Source organism: Aulonocara stuartgranti (assembly GCF_965226115.1).
Source record: "Aulonocara stuartgranti genome assembly, chromosome: 1".
NCBI lineage: Eukaryota > Metazoa > Chordata > Actinopteri > Cichliformes > Cichlidae > Aulonocara > Aulonocara stuartgranti.
Window position 1 is genome coordinate 15,270,576 of NC_138939.1, and position 21,262 is coordinate 15,291,837.

Genomic DNA, 21,262 nt, shown 5'->3' on the forward strand with positions numbered 1-21,262 from the left:
GACAAGCGTTGCTGGAGTGTGGTTCAGAGATGTTCTTCTGGATTGTATTGTGGTTATTAATTCAAGCATTCTAGCCATTTTTCTGTCACTCCTGACATCAACAAAGCATTTTCATCGATAGATCTGCTGCTAACCGGACATTTTCTCTTTCTCCGTTTCTCTGGAGAAAGCAGTGTGGGAAGATCCCAGTAGATCAGCAGCTTCTGAAATACTCAGACCAACAACCGTGCCACATTCAAAATCACTTAAATCAGTTTTCTTCCCCATTCTGATGTTGGGCTTGAGCTTCAGCAGCTCATCTTGACCATGTCTACATGCCTAAATGTATTGAACTGCTGTCATGTGATCGCTTGATTAGATTAGTGGAGGTGTATCTAATAAAGTGGACAGTGAGTGTATTTTGTCTTGGTTTTGAAGACAGGACTTCTCACAACATTTAACAAAATTGCAGAAATCATATATTTATTGTCTTAGGTACAAAATCCACCGTCTTAATTTTACAATAAACTCCGAGGAGCAAGAACATCAACAGTGACATCATATGGTATACAAAACTGATTTTCTACTTAAAAATAATCAAACATAAGCAGAAAATCTACTTTTGTGTAATTAAACTGAAACCTAAACTGAAACCAAAGGCGATTTGGGCAGTTAAACAGTGTACTTTTCCTCTCCTTGCCTCTGTGCTTTGTGATAGTGGGTGTAGCTGCCGTACAGCTCGTTGAAGACCTCCCTGACTCCCATCGGCAGTCCTGCCCTCAGAAACTTGATATCCTGCTCCTTGCACAGGTCCAGTATCAGATAGATGCCCTCAGTAAGATGCAGCTTCACGTCTGGTCGCAGAGTAACCTGGAGAGGTCATTTATGAAAGAGGACGAGACAGCAGAGACAATAAGAGATACAAGAAGAATTTATATGAATCTGAGGTCAGACATCATTTGCTCATTTCATAAATCACATCTGTGTTCCAGCAAAATGATGATCCTGTGTACACACATCTCTTCCTCTCTGTTTTGCACTTAACAAGGTCAAATTTGCATAGGAATATGATACCGTATGCTGGAATATCCATCAACCCGATGTCAACATTTCAAACCGGAAATTATGCGCCGAAACAGTTAAATACACATTTAAGTCGTTAGTTCAGCCATAAGTTTCAATTAGAGAGACATCAAAGGACAGATATAATCATTTATACTGACAAAAACTATATTACTGCAAATGCTCAGAGTAGGACTACAAAAATTCAACAATGAAGATCAATTAATTCCCCAGAAACCCAGAAAATATCTAAATACAGAGCAGTCCATAGCAACGGTCCACAAACCTAGATTCAAACTTCCAGGTGCATCCCAAAAAGAGTTTCTCAAATAGGATCGATAAACATCACAACTTAAAAAAAACAACATGATCTACATTAATTTGCAGTTTGACACCTCATGACAGCAGATTTTATAGTAATAATCAGCAGTTTGCGTCACTGTTGCTCCAAAATGCGCTAAAAATGTAAAAAGTTGTATTTTTAATCCCACGCTGTAGTTTACATATGAAATTCAGTACAGGGTTTTGCCTGGGGGATCAAGTATACGTGGCGTCACACTGCTGCAGAGGATTTTTTAGTTTTCTGAAAATAGGAAGGTCTTACACGTTTCATCTGCACCTGAGTGACAGAAGCAGAGCAACGTGTTCAGCCAACGACGGGTGGAGCTGTCTTACTCTAATAACACGTAAAATAGTCAAACAACAATGATTGTGCTCAGTGGACCCTGCACAACGAGCCAAGTGGATATTCAATATCGTCTGGTTATTCATCTCTGTTACACTACACTGCCACAGACGCACAGGTGTAACACACCATGACCTGATGCTATCAGCGGTGACCGCAGTCTACAGACCTCTGACAATGAGCGAGGAGGTGATGGCTGCTCTGTGCTGCTGACTGTACCTGTTTAACGATTAGATAAAACCTGAGTCACATAATGATAGGCTTCACACATGAAGGAAACAACCCACCATGGGGATTTCTGCAAACAAAGCAGTCAGCAGCACATAGTAACTGCTTTGTGTGCAGAAAAATACGAAACTGAGACAGAAGAGGCAGAAAATGAACATGATAACCAAAGCTATGTAAAGCACTCGTCTATTTCCGCTTTTTATATTTACATTCAGTGTTTACTTATAAAGCACGACTTGTTTTTGCTCGAAAATAATACAATTATATTCAATTTTTTATGGTCCAACAAGCGTAACAGAAAACCCCCAACATGTGTTTATTTTTCAGGTGATGATAGGATAAGATTTCCTGTTCTGTTTTCTGGTCCTTGTTTCAAAATACTAAATTTTTTTTTGGTATTTTTGGCTTCTCGTTTATATGTTTTATTTTACTTCCTGACAGAGTCCAGCTAATGGCTAGGTGTGCGTGTGTGCTCAAACCGGGGATCCTTCATGCATAAGACAAAAGTGTTAACGACTACATGCAGAGCGACAACTGCACAAAACAACCGATGGTTTTGAGATTGCATTTTGCCAAACAAACGGCCTCTTTTGGCCTCAGCACAGGACTGTTTACTGGCAACCAAATCCTGCTCATCATATAACTCTACATAGAAGAAGGGCAAACAAACAGAAACCACAAAGCAGAAAATCACCAAAATCATGCTCCTTGTGACCAGATTTTACGCATTCATACGCATGCAAATATCTGTTTAAACCTAGATCAGTCTACCCTGTGACTGATAAGTTCGAATCGCCCCTTTGCTCATCACGTGAGGTTTGGAGCTTTGCTCAAATCTACAATTCAGCACTTTGCACACCGACGAGTAGTCTCACAGTGGATTGCACATTTGTGCAAATACTGTCTCGATCTTCACTGGTCCTAACCGAGGGGAAACAAAACTGCAGTTCCTCCAGGTGTCACTTGAGGCTTTCTGCAAAAGCGAGTCAATCCCCATAGATTCCCGTATTAAAATGCCTTAACGTTACAGTATTAAAAAGCATATTTACAGGGTGATATGAAATCATAGCTTTCCCACTCATACAAACTCCATGTTTGGTGATTTAATTTAATAAACTGTTGATAAAATGTTGCTTTGCTGCTCCACAGGAGGTTTGCTTCAAAGAGCCACGAGGAGAAGCTCTGACACAGAGGCAGCTAAATTACAAAGAGCACAGAGTCTTTAAACTATTCCCATAAGTCCAATTTTAGGATTATTAGATGATTTACGGAGTACAAAGAATCCCAAATATGACTTCCACGCTATTTCTGTCTGTCTGTCTGCCCGCCGGTTTGCTCATTTTCTTTTTCCCAGTATGCGACTCGACTGGAAACTGCTGAGTCGGGCTGGCGTCATGTTAAATACAGTCTGGCAGCTGAGAGCAGCCGCTCTCAGGAGCCAGACGTGACTCACTGTACTGAGGGAGCTTCACTCCAGCACTCAGAGTTACAGTAATCCTGGACCTGTTCACTGAGATTTGTGAACATCTACAGTTTGGCCAATGGAAATCACCGCTTCTGAGCGTCAGCGCCTCCATCGCTCAGCTCAACGGCTACCAGACAAACTGGGCTGGATCAAAGGATCATCTGAGATCCTGCTGCCTCTTCCATACATCAATGTCTGTGTGTGTGTCACTCACAGCTGTAGAAAATCACAGGGGATGACAGATGGGGAACTGTCTTGGCTTTCTGTAATACTATGAGTGTGTGTGTGTGTGTGTGTGTGTGTGTGTGTGTCTGGCATTTCATTGCTCTGTCACCAAATTGTAAAAACCATCAGAAAGAATATGTTTCCAGTACAAATATTAGTAAATCAAGACACAGAGAACATTCATACTGTGTGTGTGTGTGTGTGTGTGTGTGTGTGTGTGTGTGTGTGTGTGTACCTTCTGCAGCTCTGTGACGTACTGAGCCACCATGAAGGCTGAGAGCGCGGTGAAGCTCTGAGCGGCTGCAGCAATGTGAGAGTACATCCTCTCTACGAGCCTGGAGCACTGGAAATACACATCACTGTCTGGACCTTCAGAAAACAGAGAAAGGTGTTCATGTTATTCAGATGTTCATATGTGGAATGTAAAGATATTCTTTACTTTACAAGATTCTTATTTTATGTTACCCAAACCAAACTAATGATCAATAGATAAACTGGAGCGTAACACTGCATTGACCGGCCGGATGTTTTCAATGACAGCTGGAGATACAAAGCTGCAAATCCATGATCTGTATATAAAAGATGGACATTAGTAATGGCTCGTGTCACAAGCAAATTGAGCTGTTTTAGCTTCTAGGTGATCTTTTAAGAGCATTGCCTTCTTAGTGTCTTGAAAGCAGATTTGATGATACAGCACTTTATCCTCCATTTTGACTCTAACTGGGGCCATAATTTGCAAAATGAGCACCACGTTGCACTTACAAAACTCAATAATCTCATAATGAAAATGTTTAATGAACAAAAAAACCAAAGAGACATTTGAGAGCACGCCGAAAATGTCGTCAAATTTTGCTAACGTGGCCTGTCGTTTTGGTGGCCGATCGTGCGCCTCTCAATTTTTGCAACTTGCCATATTATGGTTGAAGACACGAGCGTAACAGTGCAGAAGCCCAGAGAGTGACAAATTATACAGAGGATGTTGCAGCGACTTCCTGTGAGCTAACAGCGGTGTAAATAGAAGTGACAGTGCGATGATGTTGCGCACCACACAAAGCGGCCAATCCGGTGGCGTACCCGCACCTTAAACTTGAAAACAAGGTGACAACAAGCCAATCTATGTGCTTTTCTATTCTGTTATTCTGTTCAGCTTCATTCACACAGCTAAAATCATTAAGGGAAACACTTGATCATCAACCTGTGCGCACACTAAAGCCTTTTTTTGGGGAGTTGTCTGCCACCAATGCAGGGAAATGGATTCACAATAGTTTATGTTACCTAACTGATCAGGTGTCCCCTTAAAATCTCTGATTAGTATATTGTTGTATCACACTGAAAGAAGCTGGATAGGTACATCCCTAGAAATGTCCAGTTCTTATATACAGTCTGTGCTTCAGCCTTTTTTCCATTTCTTTAATTACACAGTGAAGCATTAATCAATCATACATGTTTATTTCTACAGATACAAGAGCCTGAGGACAATATCATCATGGTGTGATTGCAGCATTAAGACAGCTGAAAATTTAAAGCTAAACCCCAGAGTGCTCATGCAGCACTCTTATTGGTACAGAGAATAGTTCCTATGGTGACTAAGTAGGAGGTTACTGCAAACAGAGGTCTTAAATTTACAGTGGATTTAAAATGAGAAAATGAGCCTGTAACCTTCTCTACTTCTGGGAGGCTACTGCCAGAAGTGTTGAAACATGTGTGGGCATAGCACAAAGTTTGTGTCAGCTCCAGATTACACAACGCAATTTATTATTCTTCAGTAATCTGCAGTGTTATTTTTTGTTGGGAGGACAGTAACAAAACACAAGCCACATCTGTAGTGAACAGTGAACGCTAGTACAGCCCCTTCATCAGAGTAAAGCAGACTGTTTTTCTGGGCCTTGAAGACATGATAACGTTTCCTGTTATGTCTTTCACCTACAACTTTACACTGTGCAGTCCTAACAGCCTGACTGAGCTGGTTTGGCCACATTAGTGAACGATGTTAATGTTACCTGCGTCACCGTCTCCTCTTTGCCGACCTTCCTGCACAATAGAAGCCACTAGACGGTAGAAGACATTTAAGAAGGAGGGAGCTGCGTTTAACATCGCCTGGAAACACACACAAAAAGTAAACAGTCAGTAACATATATCTTAATAGGTCATACTTCTGCCTGATAAAACACTGTTATACTGCAATTGCTGAAAAGCAATAGATCCTGGCAGAAAACTGTAGACTCTTAAATTCCCAGAAGAGTCATTAGATTTATTCTTGAGGATTTGCAACTGACTTTGGATTATGTTACATTCCATTCACACCACTAATACAGCATTAACATGAATTGTGCTCAACCCGACCTAAACTCATGAAATACTGTCATATGTGTGGTAAAACACTCAAAGGAGGACAAATGTTACATGTTTTTAGGATCTGACAAATACAGAGCAGAGAACTGAATCCAAGACGGTTAAAAAAAAAAAAATGGACTAAGCAGTCCTGACAGATCCATCTGTTACATCGCTTTCACAGAGTTGTAACGGAGCAGCCATAAACTTACAGCTCGCAAAATGACTGAGGTAAAAGTTGGATTCCCGCGAGAGCTACGCATGCATTTTTGTCTGTACCTTGCTCCCTTCGGGGAGACTGAGGCAGGGAAGGAGAGACGGGAAGAATATAAATGAGGAAGGGATGATGTCACCAGCTCTGGTTGGAGCTCAGCAACGGTTTCCATCGACTTAAACCTGCTCCATGCCAACCTACCCGGCCTGCCAGCTCCCCGACCTCTCCCTGCTGAGCCTCCTCCCTCACACCTCTCTGACATAACCCTCTTTTCTATTTTGTCTTGAAACTTCCCTCATGTATCACGTTCTCCATCTCCAGTTTTATCCTTTAATCTCTTTATCGCTTATCTTTTACTCCTGTCTCTTTCTCACTCTGCTTTCCTTCACTGCCTCCTTTTTCCTCCCCTCTTCCCCCTTCTCTTAGTCGTCTTTTGTCCTTGCAAACATCTGATATCACTTAGCTCGTTCATGGCTGGCTTTATTTAACACAGCTGCCCCATTTCAGCCCGGCTTTGTCGCTGTTACTGAACAACAAACTGTCAACATTTTAGATTCAGAAAAACTGAAAAAATTATCGCATTAACAAAGCCGGAGCAGAATAAAGCGTGTGGGCCGGGATGTAGATGGCTCCATTTCTTCAGGATAAAAAAAAAAAGTTCATTTTTACGACCTTTTGGGTGCAAAGTGAACACTCCCAGTACAAGGCAGAAAAAGTAGACATCGTGATGTTTTCCATGCAGCTGGTGAGCTGCAATATCCTTTTGTTGAAAGCGGAATTCCTTCGAGGCATCCTGTGAGCTCAGCGGCACCACATACCACATTTTCTTCAAATCAAGGATTCAAACCAGCAGCCTTGACCTACAGAGACCTTCATTATACAAGTGTGTAGGTCTGATTTCATAAGTCGGGGGCAGAGTGCAGGAACAGCTTTTAAAAAGTACCTTTTTAATGTTCTTTAGCTGTACAAAAGCATCTTGTAGAAATTTATTAGAAAATTATCTATGAGAATTAAACTGCTCATTCAGCTTTTTGCAATAATAATGTAAGCGAGCAGCCGCACCCAGCAGCCTGGCTGCGCATTACAGGCAGCAAAGCCAAATAAAAACCTGTTTGGTCAGAATGCATTATGAATGTGGTGACAAGGAGTTTGCAAAGTATTTTAAGGTCTAGATTTACGAGTGAAACTGGGCGGTAGCTGGATGGTTACACAGGATCTTTGCCTGTTTTATGAAGTAGACAATGATGGCAGAGTTCATGTTTGGAGACAGAGCCTGATGGTTCTGAATTTGAGTGACCATTCTAAAAAAAAAAGTAGGTGCTACCTTAGGCCATAAGTCTTTGTAGAAGTGTACTGGAAAACCTTCTGGTGCTGAGAATTTATTGTTTGGGAGATTTATTTATTTGTTGTGGATCATGAGTAATGTTCCCAGTGGAATCCTTTATAGAATGAATAACTGTTTTTTTTCACCTAAACGTTGAAATAAAGTCTTATTTGATATCAGAGCGGTGTGACACTTTGATCTTGTTGTCGGTACTAAAGTAGATCAGCAGCGAAGAGTGGCCTCACATCAAGGAGGTCATTCAGTGTTTGGAGTCCAGCTGCAGTTTACATAAACCTTACCTGCTGCTGAGTTATGGCTGAAAAACGATCTGTGTTTCTGCAGTAAATTAATTAACTGCTCATCTTTTTGCATAAAACACCAGGAGCACATAAACTCTTGAGTCAAGGCTAAAAACATCTTGTAACAGGTTAAACTGATCCTGAACTTTGGACACTGAAATCTAATCAGCTCATCTGCAATTCAAAGAGAAAGTTTGTTTGCAATTTGAAAATTCCCTTTAAGACATTCCAGAGAAACTTTCATTACTGTTCGCATGTCTCTGCCCAGGACACCAAGATGTTCCCAAGCCCATCGTGAGATCCTGGGCTCTCCAGTCCCTAACAGATCAGCACAGCATCAGTATCACTGGTACCAATCCATCCATCCATCTCCTGCTCCATTCTCCCCTCCCCTGACCCAGAGTGAGCACTCCACCCTTTTCCAGCTGACAACTATGGTCTCAGATTGGTGCTTATTCTGGTGCCAGTCACTTCACACTCTGCTGCAAACTGCCTTAATGCACACTGAAGGTTATCACCTGATGAGCCCAGAAGAACCATGTCATCTGCATACAGCAGCGATATGATCCCAAGGGTGGCAAAGTGGAAACCCTCTGCTGCTTGGCTGCAACTAGAGCTTTGCACAATGTGAACAAAGCTCTTGGCACGCCTGTACAGGAACTGTAGGCAAGTGCAGTTTAAAGAACATACTTTTTCCACATTTCCAAAGCCACTGTCATGTGCATTACAATGTTCAGTGTCTATTTACACGCACAACACCTTGACATGGTCAACTATTTTAGAGCTAAGCAGCAGTGAAACACATTTTATATAATTTAACTGAATAAGTTCTCACTTATTAAAAAGCAATCCCCTATGCCAGACTGGACCCTCTTACACACTGCATGTTTCACACCCCTGCACCACTTCTTTTACCTGTCCCTTCATACCTGAGGATGACACTGGATGATGGCGAACAGCGCTTCGTGAACAGCCAAGAAAGCTGAATGATAGACTGTTGGGGTCATGTGGTCAAGGGGGACTGACTGGAGCGCTCCAAGAATCAAAGTCACATGATGAGGGCTGGTGATTTGCCCCTCCCCCTGTCGAAGCAGTGATGTCATCGACATTATCGTGGGAATGGTAAAGGGAAGGGTCAGCGAGACGTCCTGACTGGATAATCTCACTAAGAACTGTAACACAGAAAGACAAAGACACAGTAAAGGTTCGATAGATGAACACGTACAAACAATGAGAGCAAGAAGCTACAAAAATCCAAGCCTTCCAAACATTAAAGTATTTCCTTCACAACTCATTTTTTTTTTTTTTTTTTTTAAAGCTTTCTGGATGTAATGAATACCGAAAATACATATTTAACAAAACTGACAACAAAAGGCTGTTTCACAGCAGACATGACTTCCCACAGCAGCACAGGTGTGCCTAACAATATTAACAATGGACCTGTTCATCGTATTTTAAGGTCCCATTAAATCAAGTCAGTGACAATGAGCCAGCATGCAAAGCAACAGAGTCCACATTCACAAAGTACTTGGCTCAGAGTAACTCCCAGAAATGAAATTCCAAGTGTCAATGTTTTCTAAGGACTGAAAGTTTGAACTAAACCCTGCAAAAATAACAGCTATTTACAAATATCTCAAACACCCAGGAAAGCCCTTAAGGTGAAAAACCATTAGGAGTACTGAGGATGATTTTTAAGAGAGCAAAGGCCACGGCCACAGCAACCCCCGCCCACGCCTTCTAGCAAGGACATTACATATTTGCAGTTTGCATTTGTTGACTGATTCATGGTGTCAGCTCATGCAAAAAACACAGTCCACCGAGTAGACAGGTAGAGCTGGAGATGAGGCTGGAGAGATGGATGACCTCATGAACTATTCATGCAGTGAGATTTTGATCACGTGGTTATAGGTGACTAACGGTGATTACATAACTGCAGAAACGACTCAGTGCATGCATGCAGGCACGCCTCACTGGTGGGCTCTGGGAATTGGTTTAAGAAGGAGAAATGTTTTCCAAACCCTGGAGTAGTCGTTATTTTGCACTTTTCCATATTACAAGCCTACATTCACACACAGTTACACAGCACTTTATTGTATGACATTAAAAGCTTTCTACCTACCACACACATAATAAATAAAGAATAAATAAAGAATAAATAATATAATTTTAAGATTTCTAAAATACTTGTGTTTCCTATGTTTTTAACTGGTGGTCTAATACATTTGTTAAGCATTGTAATACTGTACTAAATAAATGCAAACAAAAATATAACAATCGGCATGTAAATTAAAGTAGTTTTGTGTATTTCCAAAGAGAAATCGTGACAAGTAACCACCATTAAGGAGCTGAAGAAAAAAAGATTTTAATAAAATTCTGCCTCTTCACTTAAAAGAAGAATTTAATTAGAATATTTTATGCTTTTGAACAGGCTCTCTCTCACATGTATAAAAATACAGACTTGACAGATAACAAAAGCGTGAGTGAGGGGATGTGTGTCTATCAGAGCACTCCGTGTGAGTGGGTGGGGGTCTTGATGAAAAGGCCAAAAGAGCATAAGTGAAAATTACAAAGAAGATGAACAAAAGACTGTGGCTGTCTTTGGGCGCTGGTGGCTGTCAAGCATTAAAAAATTACAGGCATTTTTATTGAATAAAAGAATAAAAAAGGTCCCATGTACTTCCAGCGCATGGTCGCTAAAACCATCACAGATGATGAGCCGGAGATCGGACTGTCGCGTCTCATCATCATGGCCCAGTATCTGCTTGTCTTCACTATAATGTGAATGTTAAACTGATTATTCTTGTTTAATGGCTTTTACCTAAATAATAATAAAAAAAACCCCATAAATCCTAAACATGTAAGCAGTCATTTAACTTGTAGTTTGAAGCCAGTTCATTTTCCAGTCACAGTTTCTGACTCTGGCCTCAAAACAAAGCTGGCTTCATTTCGAGGCGTGCCCCACACCCATAACCCCGTTTGTCATCATTCCAGTGATTCCACACCAGGTGTGCAAACTGATTTAACCGTCTTTTTTTGTGAAACAAACAACTGACCAATGACACACAGCATTCCCGCAAAAACACAAAAGGTTTTATATTCTTTTAGCTTGGACAGCAGCTCCTCCCGACAGGCAGGCAGGGAAACTACGAGCGTGAAATGCATTTTGTTTCTAAAACACTGTCCTCACTCTCTTCATGGTGATCTGGGACATTTTGGTGGTCTGGCAGAGATTTTAATACCAATTTTAAAAATTACCGCAGTAACCCAAAGTAGGTCGTTAAAATTAGGGGAAAAAATCATAATAATTTTAAACACAGTTCAAACCAGCATGCTATTGAACTGAAAAATGTGCATACATACAGGGGATGCGATTAAACTTTAAATATGATTGAGATTAGACAGAAGGATCAGAAGAAGCACATGTTTTGGAGCATAAACACCATGATGTAATCAACTGATATTCCTGATGGTTTACAGCTTCCACCTCAGCCTCTCTGCAGGTGCAGGTGGGGCCAATAAGAGACCCAGGAAGCATTTGACTTGCACGTCTCAAGAGGAAACCACTTGGGAAACAAAGCTGACGGTAGCTAACACCGAGCGCCGCCAGAGGCAGTCCAGTCGACTGACACAGGCAATGCAGAGAAAAAGGCAGCTGCAGGCAACAGTTAACAAGCCTACCAGAGGTTGCCTACAGTCTCTCTTACTGTCTTTATTGTACATTTAAGGGGCCCCTTTTAAGTACTGTATATATGTGCATGAGTAAAGTGGTGCTTTTGTGTGTGTGTATTCTCACTGCATTAAACTCTGTATGTGTTCGAGTGTGAGTGTTTGGTTTTCTCACCACCACAGCAGATATAATCTGTGGTGCAATGAGCCACAGAGCTCTGGAGCAGGTTTCAGGCAGCTGACAACAGGACAGCAGCTTAATGGTGATTGCTGCAGATAGTGCCTCCTGGAGAGCAGCAAACAGATAGAAGAGTTTGAAAAAACAGTTAACACAGAGTATTAAACATTCTTATTCACTGTGGGGAAAAAAAACCCCCAAAATCACAACCTCCCATTTGTCAGGTAGATAAAGAGAAAGCCTCTCATCTAAAACATTGTATTAACAACACAGAAAAATCTAAATTGTGCAGATTCTACAGGTTTTAAGATCATGAAATCTGAAATAGGAAAATTCAGTCTCAGCCTCACCCTGCAGTTTCCTGCCCTCAGCTTGCTAATGTCCAGTCCTTCCCTGATCGTCATCAGCAGTAGATTAAATCGACTTGTGGTACTTTTCGCCACCAAGTGGCGCAACAGCTCCTGCACAGCCGGCTCCAGCTCACTGAGGTCAGTTGAAGGCAGCCAGGGAGCTGAAATCAAAGAGATCGAAAGAGATTTTAGCAAGAAAACAGAATCATTAATGTGCTGCATTAATAATAAATCAGTCCATTCAATAACACGATGGATGCAAGCAATGGTTGCTTCACTGAGTGAATGGGTTAAATGCAGAGAGGAATTCCCCCACAGGGAACAATAAAGTACACATAAAATATACTGATCCAAACAGAAATGTTGTCACTAAAACTGACAAAGGCAACAGGGAGACTGGTTTCATAAAAAGGGGTTTATCAGGCTTTCTCTTTTATTATTTTATTACTTTTTGATCTGTGTGATGTCAACCAGAACAGATATTCTTAATTAAATATTCTTAATTGTGTTTGCAAGGAGCAGCCAATCAGAAGAAAGTTGCACCAAGGCCCCAGGATAAGTTGTCGAACTAAGCATCATGTAAAGCTGCTCTAGTGGAGCCCAAGAATCCTCTGCAACAGAATTCAAATTCAAACAACTTGAAATTTAACTAGCTGGGTTGAATCTGACTGTCGTACGTGCGACAGAGAAAAGCTCATTTTCTTTAACAGATGGCATGAAATACTCCCTTAGTTGTATTCCTGTGTCAATGTGTGCGATGTGCAGAGGTAATTACTGAAAGGACAACACTGACTGATTGCACAGGTGAATGAGATGTTTGTTTTTAATATGGTTGCATATACCTGTCAGTAGCCTGTGCACAGTCTGCAGTATCTGAATGTAAAGGTCATCCAGCTCATTTCTTCCCTTCTTCATCCCTCCTTCCTCCTCCGTGTCTTTTCCCTCCACCATCTGCACAGCTTGGTAAAAGGAGGACAGGAAGCGGAGAGAGGAAACCAAGAAGTCCATGGGCCTGGGGGCAGAGCTTATTTCTTTAAGGATCTGCTGGCAGAAGCCCTGATAAAGGCTCATATGAGTGAGCCTGGTGCCACTGTGCTTGTTCTCATCCTCCACTGAGAGTGAGGACAGCTCAGACTGCAGCATGACTGTTACGACATCTACTAGAAAAGCTTGACCGAGGATGCTGGCGGGCTGGTTCACCCCCTCACTGAGAGTTTGGGGCTTTAGGACAAACTCGACAGCTGGTACCAGCGAAGCAGTTATTTTTGCAAGTATTTGGGTTAAAATCTGATCCAGTGCCTTGCTTCTTCCCAAATTGGAGATCATCACTTGGGAGAAAGAAGTCACAGATGCCAGCAAAAGATGAACTGATGATAAGGAAGCCCCTGAACTGGATTCAGCATTTTGTATGCTTGTCACTTCCTCGCTAGTAAGATAGGAAGCAAACTGGTCCAGGTTGAGTCGAACACTACTGTTTCTGATAATTATCAAACTGACTAAGGTCTGTATGAAGACCTGCACCGCTTTGATAAAATCCAACCAATCAGTGCTGCATGTGGCTTGAGCTCTCGCACTACTTCTATGCCACAGGAGAGACGACAAAGCGGCCTGCAGCAAAGTACTACCGTGCATGAGCTTCAGAACACTTTGGAAATTCTTACTCTCTAGGAGATGAGTGAGAACCCCGAGCAGCTTTCCTAGGAACAGAGCATCACCTCCAGATTCTGTCATCCTCTCTGGCTTACAGGAGGTGGAGGTGAGCATAAAGAAAAGCAGGAGGAACACACAGGAGAGATCCTCGGAGCTCAATCCATCTGGATGTAGGATTGTTAAGATTTGAAGTAAGCCTACCAGCTCCCTGCTTTCTGTTTCAGTCAGCAGTACAAAAATCTCTCCAGTTTTAGAGGATGTCAAAATATCCTCAACTATAGTCTCTTTCTTCACCAGCGTGGGCAGAGGCTGACTGGCATCTCTCTGTGAAGAGACTGCCTCTCTTTCCTGAAATGTCAGAAGTGTGGAACAAACCTCGGGTGTATGTGCTGCCCCGAGCACACAGATAATCCTTTGTGTGAGCGACCAAACTGTGGCGGAGAACAGTGAAGGCAACTCAGCAAGCATTGGGCTTTGAAGAAGCTGCGAAGATATGAGGGAGACGGTCAGAGCGTCGGGCGGCAAGTCTTCTGATCCGTCTGTCCGTCTGTTCAGAAATGAGCTGATAAGTACGTCAGCTATGCAGCGCACGTCTTCGCTGCTCAGGTGGCAAAGGATCAAAGGTAAGTTGGTCGTAACAAGATACCAGTGCGCTGCAAAGTAGGAGCTGGTGGTCACGCTGCTGATCTGCCTGTCCCACGCCTGCTCTCCATCCAGACTCACCTCCAGCTCAGATGTAGCTAAAATAAACTGTGCTGACCTTTTTAGAAGCGCTGCGGTGCTGGATTCGCCTAATAACACGTCGTCCAGCAAAATCTTCTTCATCTGCTGTAAAGTGAGGAGCTTGAGCAGCATGCAGCTCATTGGGCTGTAGGAGGGGGACGGACGGTGACAAGCAGGTAAGATGTCACCTGATAAAAGACTCTCTATGTCAGAGATTGGAGAACTAGAAGGAGCTTCATCAGGAGATGCATATTTGTAGCAGTGCATGTGGAAGAGTGTATCCACCTCCACCCAGGTGTATCTGAGCAGGAGAGCTGCCTCCAGGGTCTTCTGCTCCCACAGTGCTCCAGTTTTAGACTCTGAAGGTTTCTCTTTGAGGTTCAGACTTTTTCTGCCTTTCTTTGAGGCCTTCTGAACTGAACTTGTATTTCTATTCTTCTTCTCTGTTGAAACCACACGTAGTAACTCCTTTATCAAGCTCTGAAACCCCTTCATTAGGTCCTGACTCTGCCTCACCAAGGGAACAGGAGAGGCATTGTCTAGAGTCTTCAGATTGAATAAAACAGCATGAAGCAGCTGACTGAGGGGGAGGAGTTTGAGAGAAGCGTCTTTTCTCTCTTGGTCCTCATGTTCTCCATCAGTCTCCATTCGCTCTCCCTCTGTTTTCTCCTTCACCAGGTCAGGCAGTATGTATTTCCTAATGGCCTCCATCACCGATGAACAGATCTCTAAAACTTGGGATGGAGGTGTGTCCAGAAGGCAGGTCCTGAGAGAGGTGGAGATGCTTTCAGGCAGAAGAGGAGGTCGAAGGTCATCCAGAGCAGGCTGGCAGATCACTGACACGAGCTCAGAGAACAGACGAGGCAGCTGACGGAGCTTAGTGTAGGTCTGGAGGAGGCTGCACACCATGAGCTGTTGGCAAGTAAAGTTTCATTAAAACATCACCATCTGAATATTCATAAATTAAAATGAATAAACTCAATTCTTAAAAAGTTGGTGGTGCTGTATAAAATGTATATTAAAACAGAACACAATGATCTGCAGATTTTATAAACTCACAGAAAAAACACAAAAACATATCAAATGCTTACATTTAGACATTTTCACATGTCATGACAAACATCAGCTTATTAAAACATTAAAAAAGCAAAGAGTTTTAATCTCATAATCTATAATACATAATTTCAAAAATTCAGGGATTTTGGAGAAATCTAACAAAGGCTAACAAATCAACACTGGATGACTGAACTTTGGACCGTCAGTTAGCCATCATTCTGTCATGGAAATAAGGAACACTTCCAGAAATCCAGAAAACTATTTTGTGGTCAAACAAATCCAAATTTGAAATTCTTTCTAGAAAACACGAACACTGCGTCCTCTATACTAAAGAGGAGAAGGGACCATCTGGCTTGTTATCACCGCTCAGTTCGAAAGCCTCCATCTCTGAGAATATGAGTGTGCATTAATGCCTATAGTATTGGCAGCTTGCACATCTTGAAAGGCAGCATAAGGGCTGAAATGTATATACAGGTTTTAGAGAAGCATGACCTATCTAGGTGACATCTGTTTCAGGGAAAGACTTCCTTGTCTTCCTTCCATATTTCAGCAGGTTAATCTGCAATATGCAGTTTAGCAATGCTACAACTTTATTAAAGCAGCATGGCTTCATAGGAGAAGAGGGTCCAGGTGCTGAGCTGGCCTGCCTGCCTGCACTCCACACCTTTCATTAAGGGAAAACATTTGCACATAATGAAATGAAAAATATGACAAAGAAAACCTGGGACTGTTGAGCAGCTAAAATCCAATATGAGGATATACAAAGGTACTTTTTCTCAGTTTAAACAGTTAATATGTTTTCTGTGTTCTATTGTAAATAAAATATGGGGTTATGAGATTTGCAGATAACAGCATCTCAACTTTTAAGAACTGAGTTTGTAATTAAAAACACTGATTTATTGTCCTTTTTTTTTTAATTTGTAAAATATAAAAGTTAAATGAAGACCTGTCTGGCGCGTTGCACTCGTGCTTCCATGCATTCGGCATTAATCCAGGCTGAAGATAAAAGCTGGTCCAGATCTGGCTCGAGAATCAGATGATTGAGACTCAAAAGCACTTTCAAACAGCGGTACCACGATGGAATGCTGAAAGTCAAGACGGGAAATTTTTCTATCATAAGAAAAGAAAATTATTCTGTAATTTTATTGGAATAAAAATGTTTTACAGAGAAGTTGTTCTTTACCTCGGCTGGGCCTCGTTGAAGAGCAGTTGTCCCACGGCTCTGTAAAAGTTGAGCTGGACGTCTTTGTGTCGTATCCTGTCTGCGGCCACATTATAAATACCGGTCGACAGCGCCTGGCTTAGCAGGGACTCCACAGCCAGCAGAGCCAGGTTCCAGTTCTCTGGGGAGCTCATGGAAGCTGGAGGTGACTTCTGCTCACCAAGATGAAGATCTAAAGTTGGAACTAATCTGCTTAGAAAGTAGAAACACAGCATCCTCTGCTCCTCCTCATCTTCTACCCTCGCTTTCCCGTACTTTTCCAGAAAAAACTTAAACAACAGACACAAAGCACTGGACTTCACAGGGTAATGTAGTGATGGCTCACAGTAACCCCGGTCGCTCAGTTTGGAAAGTACAGCGTTGACAGGCTTGAAAGGCCCCTTTGTCCCTCTTGAACCACGTTTCCCAGAATCCTCTTTAGGTGGAAGGAGCTCCTCCTTGTACAAGTTCAGGTGCTCAGAGGGGAAGAGTGCCAACTGAAGGATGGAGTCCATCTTCATGCGGATGTCTCTACAAAGCTGTTGACGGAGACGCAGGTGAGCGAGACGCGCTGCAAATTCTCCCGAGGTCAGCAGGTGCCGGAGCAGGACGAAGGGTTGGAGTAGGTGGTTTGTCACCATACTAGAGACTCTGCTAGGATTGGCTTGTTGTCGCTGCACTGACAAATACGATGACAGCACCTGAAGCAACACCTCAAATAGGTTAGCTGAATGGAGGTTTTCCTTCGGCTTGGAAGAGGATTTGTCAACGTCCGACTGTGGCTGATCTACTGAACTGCCATTCAGCATGTCCATCTGGGAAGTCTCCATATTTGTTGCAGGTTCAGTCTGAAGACACTCGGCCATCGATTCATCGTGACTTGTGACAGGCTCCTTCTTTAGGTATTCCATGGGCAACTGCTCCTGCAGCTCACGACAGGCCAGCGAGCAGAGCTTGGCCAGCAGATCAACCATAAGTTCATACTTAGATGTAAAAACAGATGAGAGTGCAGGAGAAGAGAAAATGCACTGACACACGCTCAGTATATAGGACACACACCCCGACAACTTGGAGCCAACGTGTGCGCACTTCTGCAGCTGGTCAAGCAGCTGGAAGCAAAGAGAAAAAGCTGTGAGTAAAACTTCCACTTGTCAAGTTAGTAATTCTGGGACCTTTTAGTATAATTGCGTCTTTATCAATTCATGCTACAACTGTAGTATTAACCCAGAACTGTGCAGGACATGCTCTTACTATCTTCTAATGACACAAGACAGAGTCAGAGGAGATCACATGCGCTGTTATATCACAGACATGATTTCTGATTTAACTGCTGGAGTACCTGTGCCATGTTGAGCTTGAGAGTGATGGTCTTTCCCTGCTTGAGGAAAGACTGGAGCTTCCGGCTGTGAAGCACATCATCAAGGTAGCACCACAGGCCTTCCAAGAAATCCTGGGAAAACTCCACCTTTTTACTGTAGTAGAGTGAGAGGGCATGGGTGCACCAGTCCAACAGCACCTACAGACAGATTTAGGTTAGCTGCTGCTTAATACACGCCAAAAAAGAAATTACCGCGCTACAAACATTCACAAGCTTCCACTTTTACCTGTTCTTTGTTGGGCAGCAGGCACTGTGAGGAGATCCAGGCAAAACGTGCCAGCTTCAGCTTGTTATCCCATGGAGTCTGTGGGCTCTTTAGTTTCAGGTGGATACCCGAGTAGATGGCAGCCATCGCTGCAGCTGCTGATGCAAAAGGTCTGGAAAGACAGGAAGAAGACAAGGAGTGAGCGGTTACACAGAGGAGAAGAAAGAGGAAACCTGGATATTCCTGATAATCATTAGTGATGGTGAAACCAGCTAGCTGGGATTATATAAGACAGACAAGGAAACAGAAAGAGATAAGTAAGGCTTTTCCTGACTCTTATTTTATGCAACAATAATTGGAAGTTTTACTTCATTTTATTTTTATAAATAGATGCTATAGAAGTATGTAACTGTCTGTCAGTTATAAAGTAATATTCAGATCCTGTTTTTTATATAAAAGGGAAAAAACTATTCCATCCATTTTTTTAGTTTATTAGCATCCTCCAAATAGCTGCGATAAAATGAAAATAATTACTATACACATGAAGTAGTTTAGTGACAAGCAAATTAAGTTTGGCACAGTGTTTAAACAAGCTGTCTGAAACAGTTAACCACATCATTTTAACTTCAAAGCTTTTTATATGTAATTGTCAATACCCTGAACTTCACCTACTCCTACTTAAATAACAGGAAATAGTGTCAAGAGTGAGGGGATATAGTGTTCTATAGAAGTGGCTGCTTGACTTTATTTTAGCACCAATGCGTGTCTTAGTATTTGTGACATATGTTGTAATGTATATATACACATATATATGTAATGACACTGTGAGTTTTACCTATGAACAAACAGCAAAACAGTTGTGTTAGGCTTCATCTAAATTATCAGACATCAGTTATCCCCATCATTGCAAACTCTCTGTACTCACTAGACTGCTCCCCATCTGTCTAACATCTGGATTACAACCGGATGTGACTACATTCAAGGCGGGGTTTTTTTTCACTTTATTGATCAAACAACTGATTATTTATATCTATTAAACTAATTATGAGCACAAAAAAAGACTGGAAATAAGCTGGCTGGTCTGACGAGTCTCAATTTTCTGCTGTGAACTGCTGTGATCAGCTCTCAATTCAATATGGTCCCCTTTGGGATGTGGTGGAAGACGAGATTCACACAGTGGTGAGGAAATGCACCTGACACATCTGCAGCTGTTGTGTAATACTATTATGTCAACATGGATCAAAATCTCTGAGGAATGTTTTCAAGATGAATCCACGAAGATTTAAGGAAGCTCTCAATGAAAAGGGGATCAAATCCGATATTAGCAAGGTGCTCCTAGTGAAGTGGCCTGAGAGTGTATCGCTTTGCACTATTTAAAAGCAGCCCGAGAAGTCTTTACAGCAGTGATAAATTTTTCTTTACCGTTTTAAACAAAAGTCATCAATTCATAATCTAGAACTGATCGTTTTTATGCATTCTGTCGTTTTATATTATAGAGTACTTGTTGTTCCGAGTTTATTTGCCCATCTGTCGGAGTTACTTTAACTTATAAAGTAAAAAAAAAAAAGCATTTATAAGAATGATAAACCAGTAGAAGTCCCATCACAGAAACACACACTGACATGCTTAATGCTAACGGCTAGCTACGCAGCATATATTGATACTAACATGGACTAATCCCGGTGCTGCTAGCCGCCTGCACGCATACAAATCAGCTCAGAACGTCTGATTTACTTGATTATTACCATCGACCCACATCTGACAAATTTAGGTCTTTCAACTTACTGCTTTGGAATCCGCACGTGTCTCCTGTTTTCTGATTTGAACGACCCCTCAACTTTCACCCTGCCGGCCCAGGCACAAGCAATCGAGAGACGATATGAACCTGTCGGCCAACGGAGACTGGAGCTGTGTCCCAATTCAGGGTCTGCACGCTTGAAGTACGCGCACTACGCGTACTACGTACGGTGCGTACTATAAGTACGAGAAGTGCGGAAGTGAGAGGCTTGTGAAATGGGACGGTATACGCTTCGTCGCGCTGTTCAGGTTGCCTAGCAACCATGATACTAACCGCGAGACACCTTACATACAGCATTGTTTGACAGAAATGAAGGAGAAAAATGTTTTGTTGGTCATTCATTTTTGTCATGACATCACTTTGATTAGTTGAGTATCTGAGGCTGAGACCACGGGACTGTAAAACATGATTGTTGGGCTTCATTTCTGTGCTGAACAGTCATTTAAGATTAGTTAGTAAATAACAATTAGTTAATGTTGTTCATGAGACTAAAATCATCTCACTGTGGTAATGTAAATATAATATGGCCAATATTATAGTATTGTCAGATTATTATGATATATATATATATACATATACATATAAATAAAGTACAAAGTATAAAGTACAAAGTTGTTATGAAGTCTGTCACCCTTTTTTTCTTTTTTCCCTTTATTTATTTATCCTTTATTTATCTTCTTATTTCATTGTACTGTATATTGTTACTCTTATTTGCCTTGTATGTCTACTGTACAAACTGAACTGGAATGACTGACTGTTCGCTTTATAATTTCAATAAAGTTTGGAGAAAAAAAACCTCTTCGGCTGCTCCCTTCTGGCAAAATTCTCCACACCCACCGCCGCGCTATGAATTGTGGGATATATGGGACCACGAATCGTGCACCGGACCACGCTTGATATTTGGGGAAATCGACGGCACATTTTGAGTATGCATTTGAAGTACACTCCGAATTGGGACAGCCGTCGTCGCGTGGCGGTGACGTAACCGCACTTAAAATGCGTACTTCAAGCGTGCAGACCCTGAATTGGGACACAGCCAGTGACTACAGAGACCTGGGCGCCAACCACATGGTCTACCTGTACACTCGCCCCTCAAAGACAGTTTTAATGTCTCTATATTTTCAGGCAACACATATGTTTGTGTGAACTAAACATAATATCAATATGCATACAGCTTTAATTGTTTTGGGTCCTTTCACTTTTAAGTCAAGGAAAAAGCAATTACAAATAAAGACAACATAGAAA

General features: G+C 42.0%; 1 protein-coding gene across 1 annotated transcript; it reads right to left on the bottom strand.

Moving 5' to 3' along the window:
* Positions 1-445: 445 nt before the first annotated feature.
* On the bottom strand, positions 446-20,544 carry urb2 (URB2 ribosome biogenesis homolog). The gene is made up of 12 exons (XM_082534879.1): positions 20,005-20,544; positions 18,241-18,391; positions 17,976-18,152; positions 16,619-17,745; positions 16,382-16,520; positions 12,849-15,291; positions 12,007-12,167; positions 11,654-11,764; positions 8,742-8,984; positions 5,645-5,741; positions 3,880-4,013; positions 446-849 (listed from the first exon to the last, which is right to left on the bottom strand). The coding sequence occupies exons 2-12, from the start codon at positions 18,364-18,366 to the stop codon at positions 652-654; spliced, it is 4,956 nt and encodes a 1,651-aa protein (XP_082391005.1). The 5' UTR covers positions 18,367-18,391; positions 20,005-20,544; the 3' UTR covers positions 446-651.
* Positions 20,545-21,262: the final 718 nt, after the last annotated feature.

Bases quoted from the DNA above. Each gene is read 5' to 3' on its own strand.
- urb2 (XM_082534879.1), bottom strand. From the start codon at position 18,366: ATGGCTGCCATCTACTCGGGTATCCACCTGAAACTAAAGAGCCCACAG. The intron at 8,985-11,653 runs GTGAGAAAACCA...TCTGTGTTACAG, and splicing joins AGATTATATCTGCTGTGGTG to TTCTTAGTGAGATTATCCAG. The intron at 850-3,879 runs GTACACACACAC...TGACCTCTCCAG, and splicing joins ACGTCACAGAGCTGCAGAAG to GTTACTCTGCGACCAGACGT.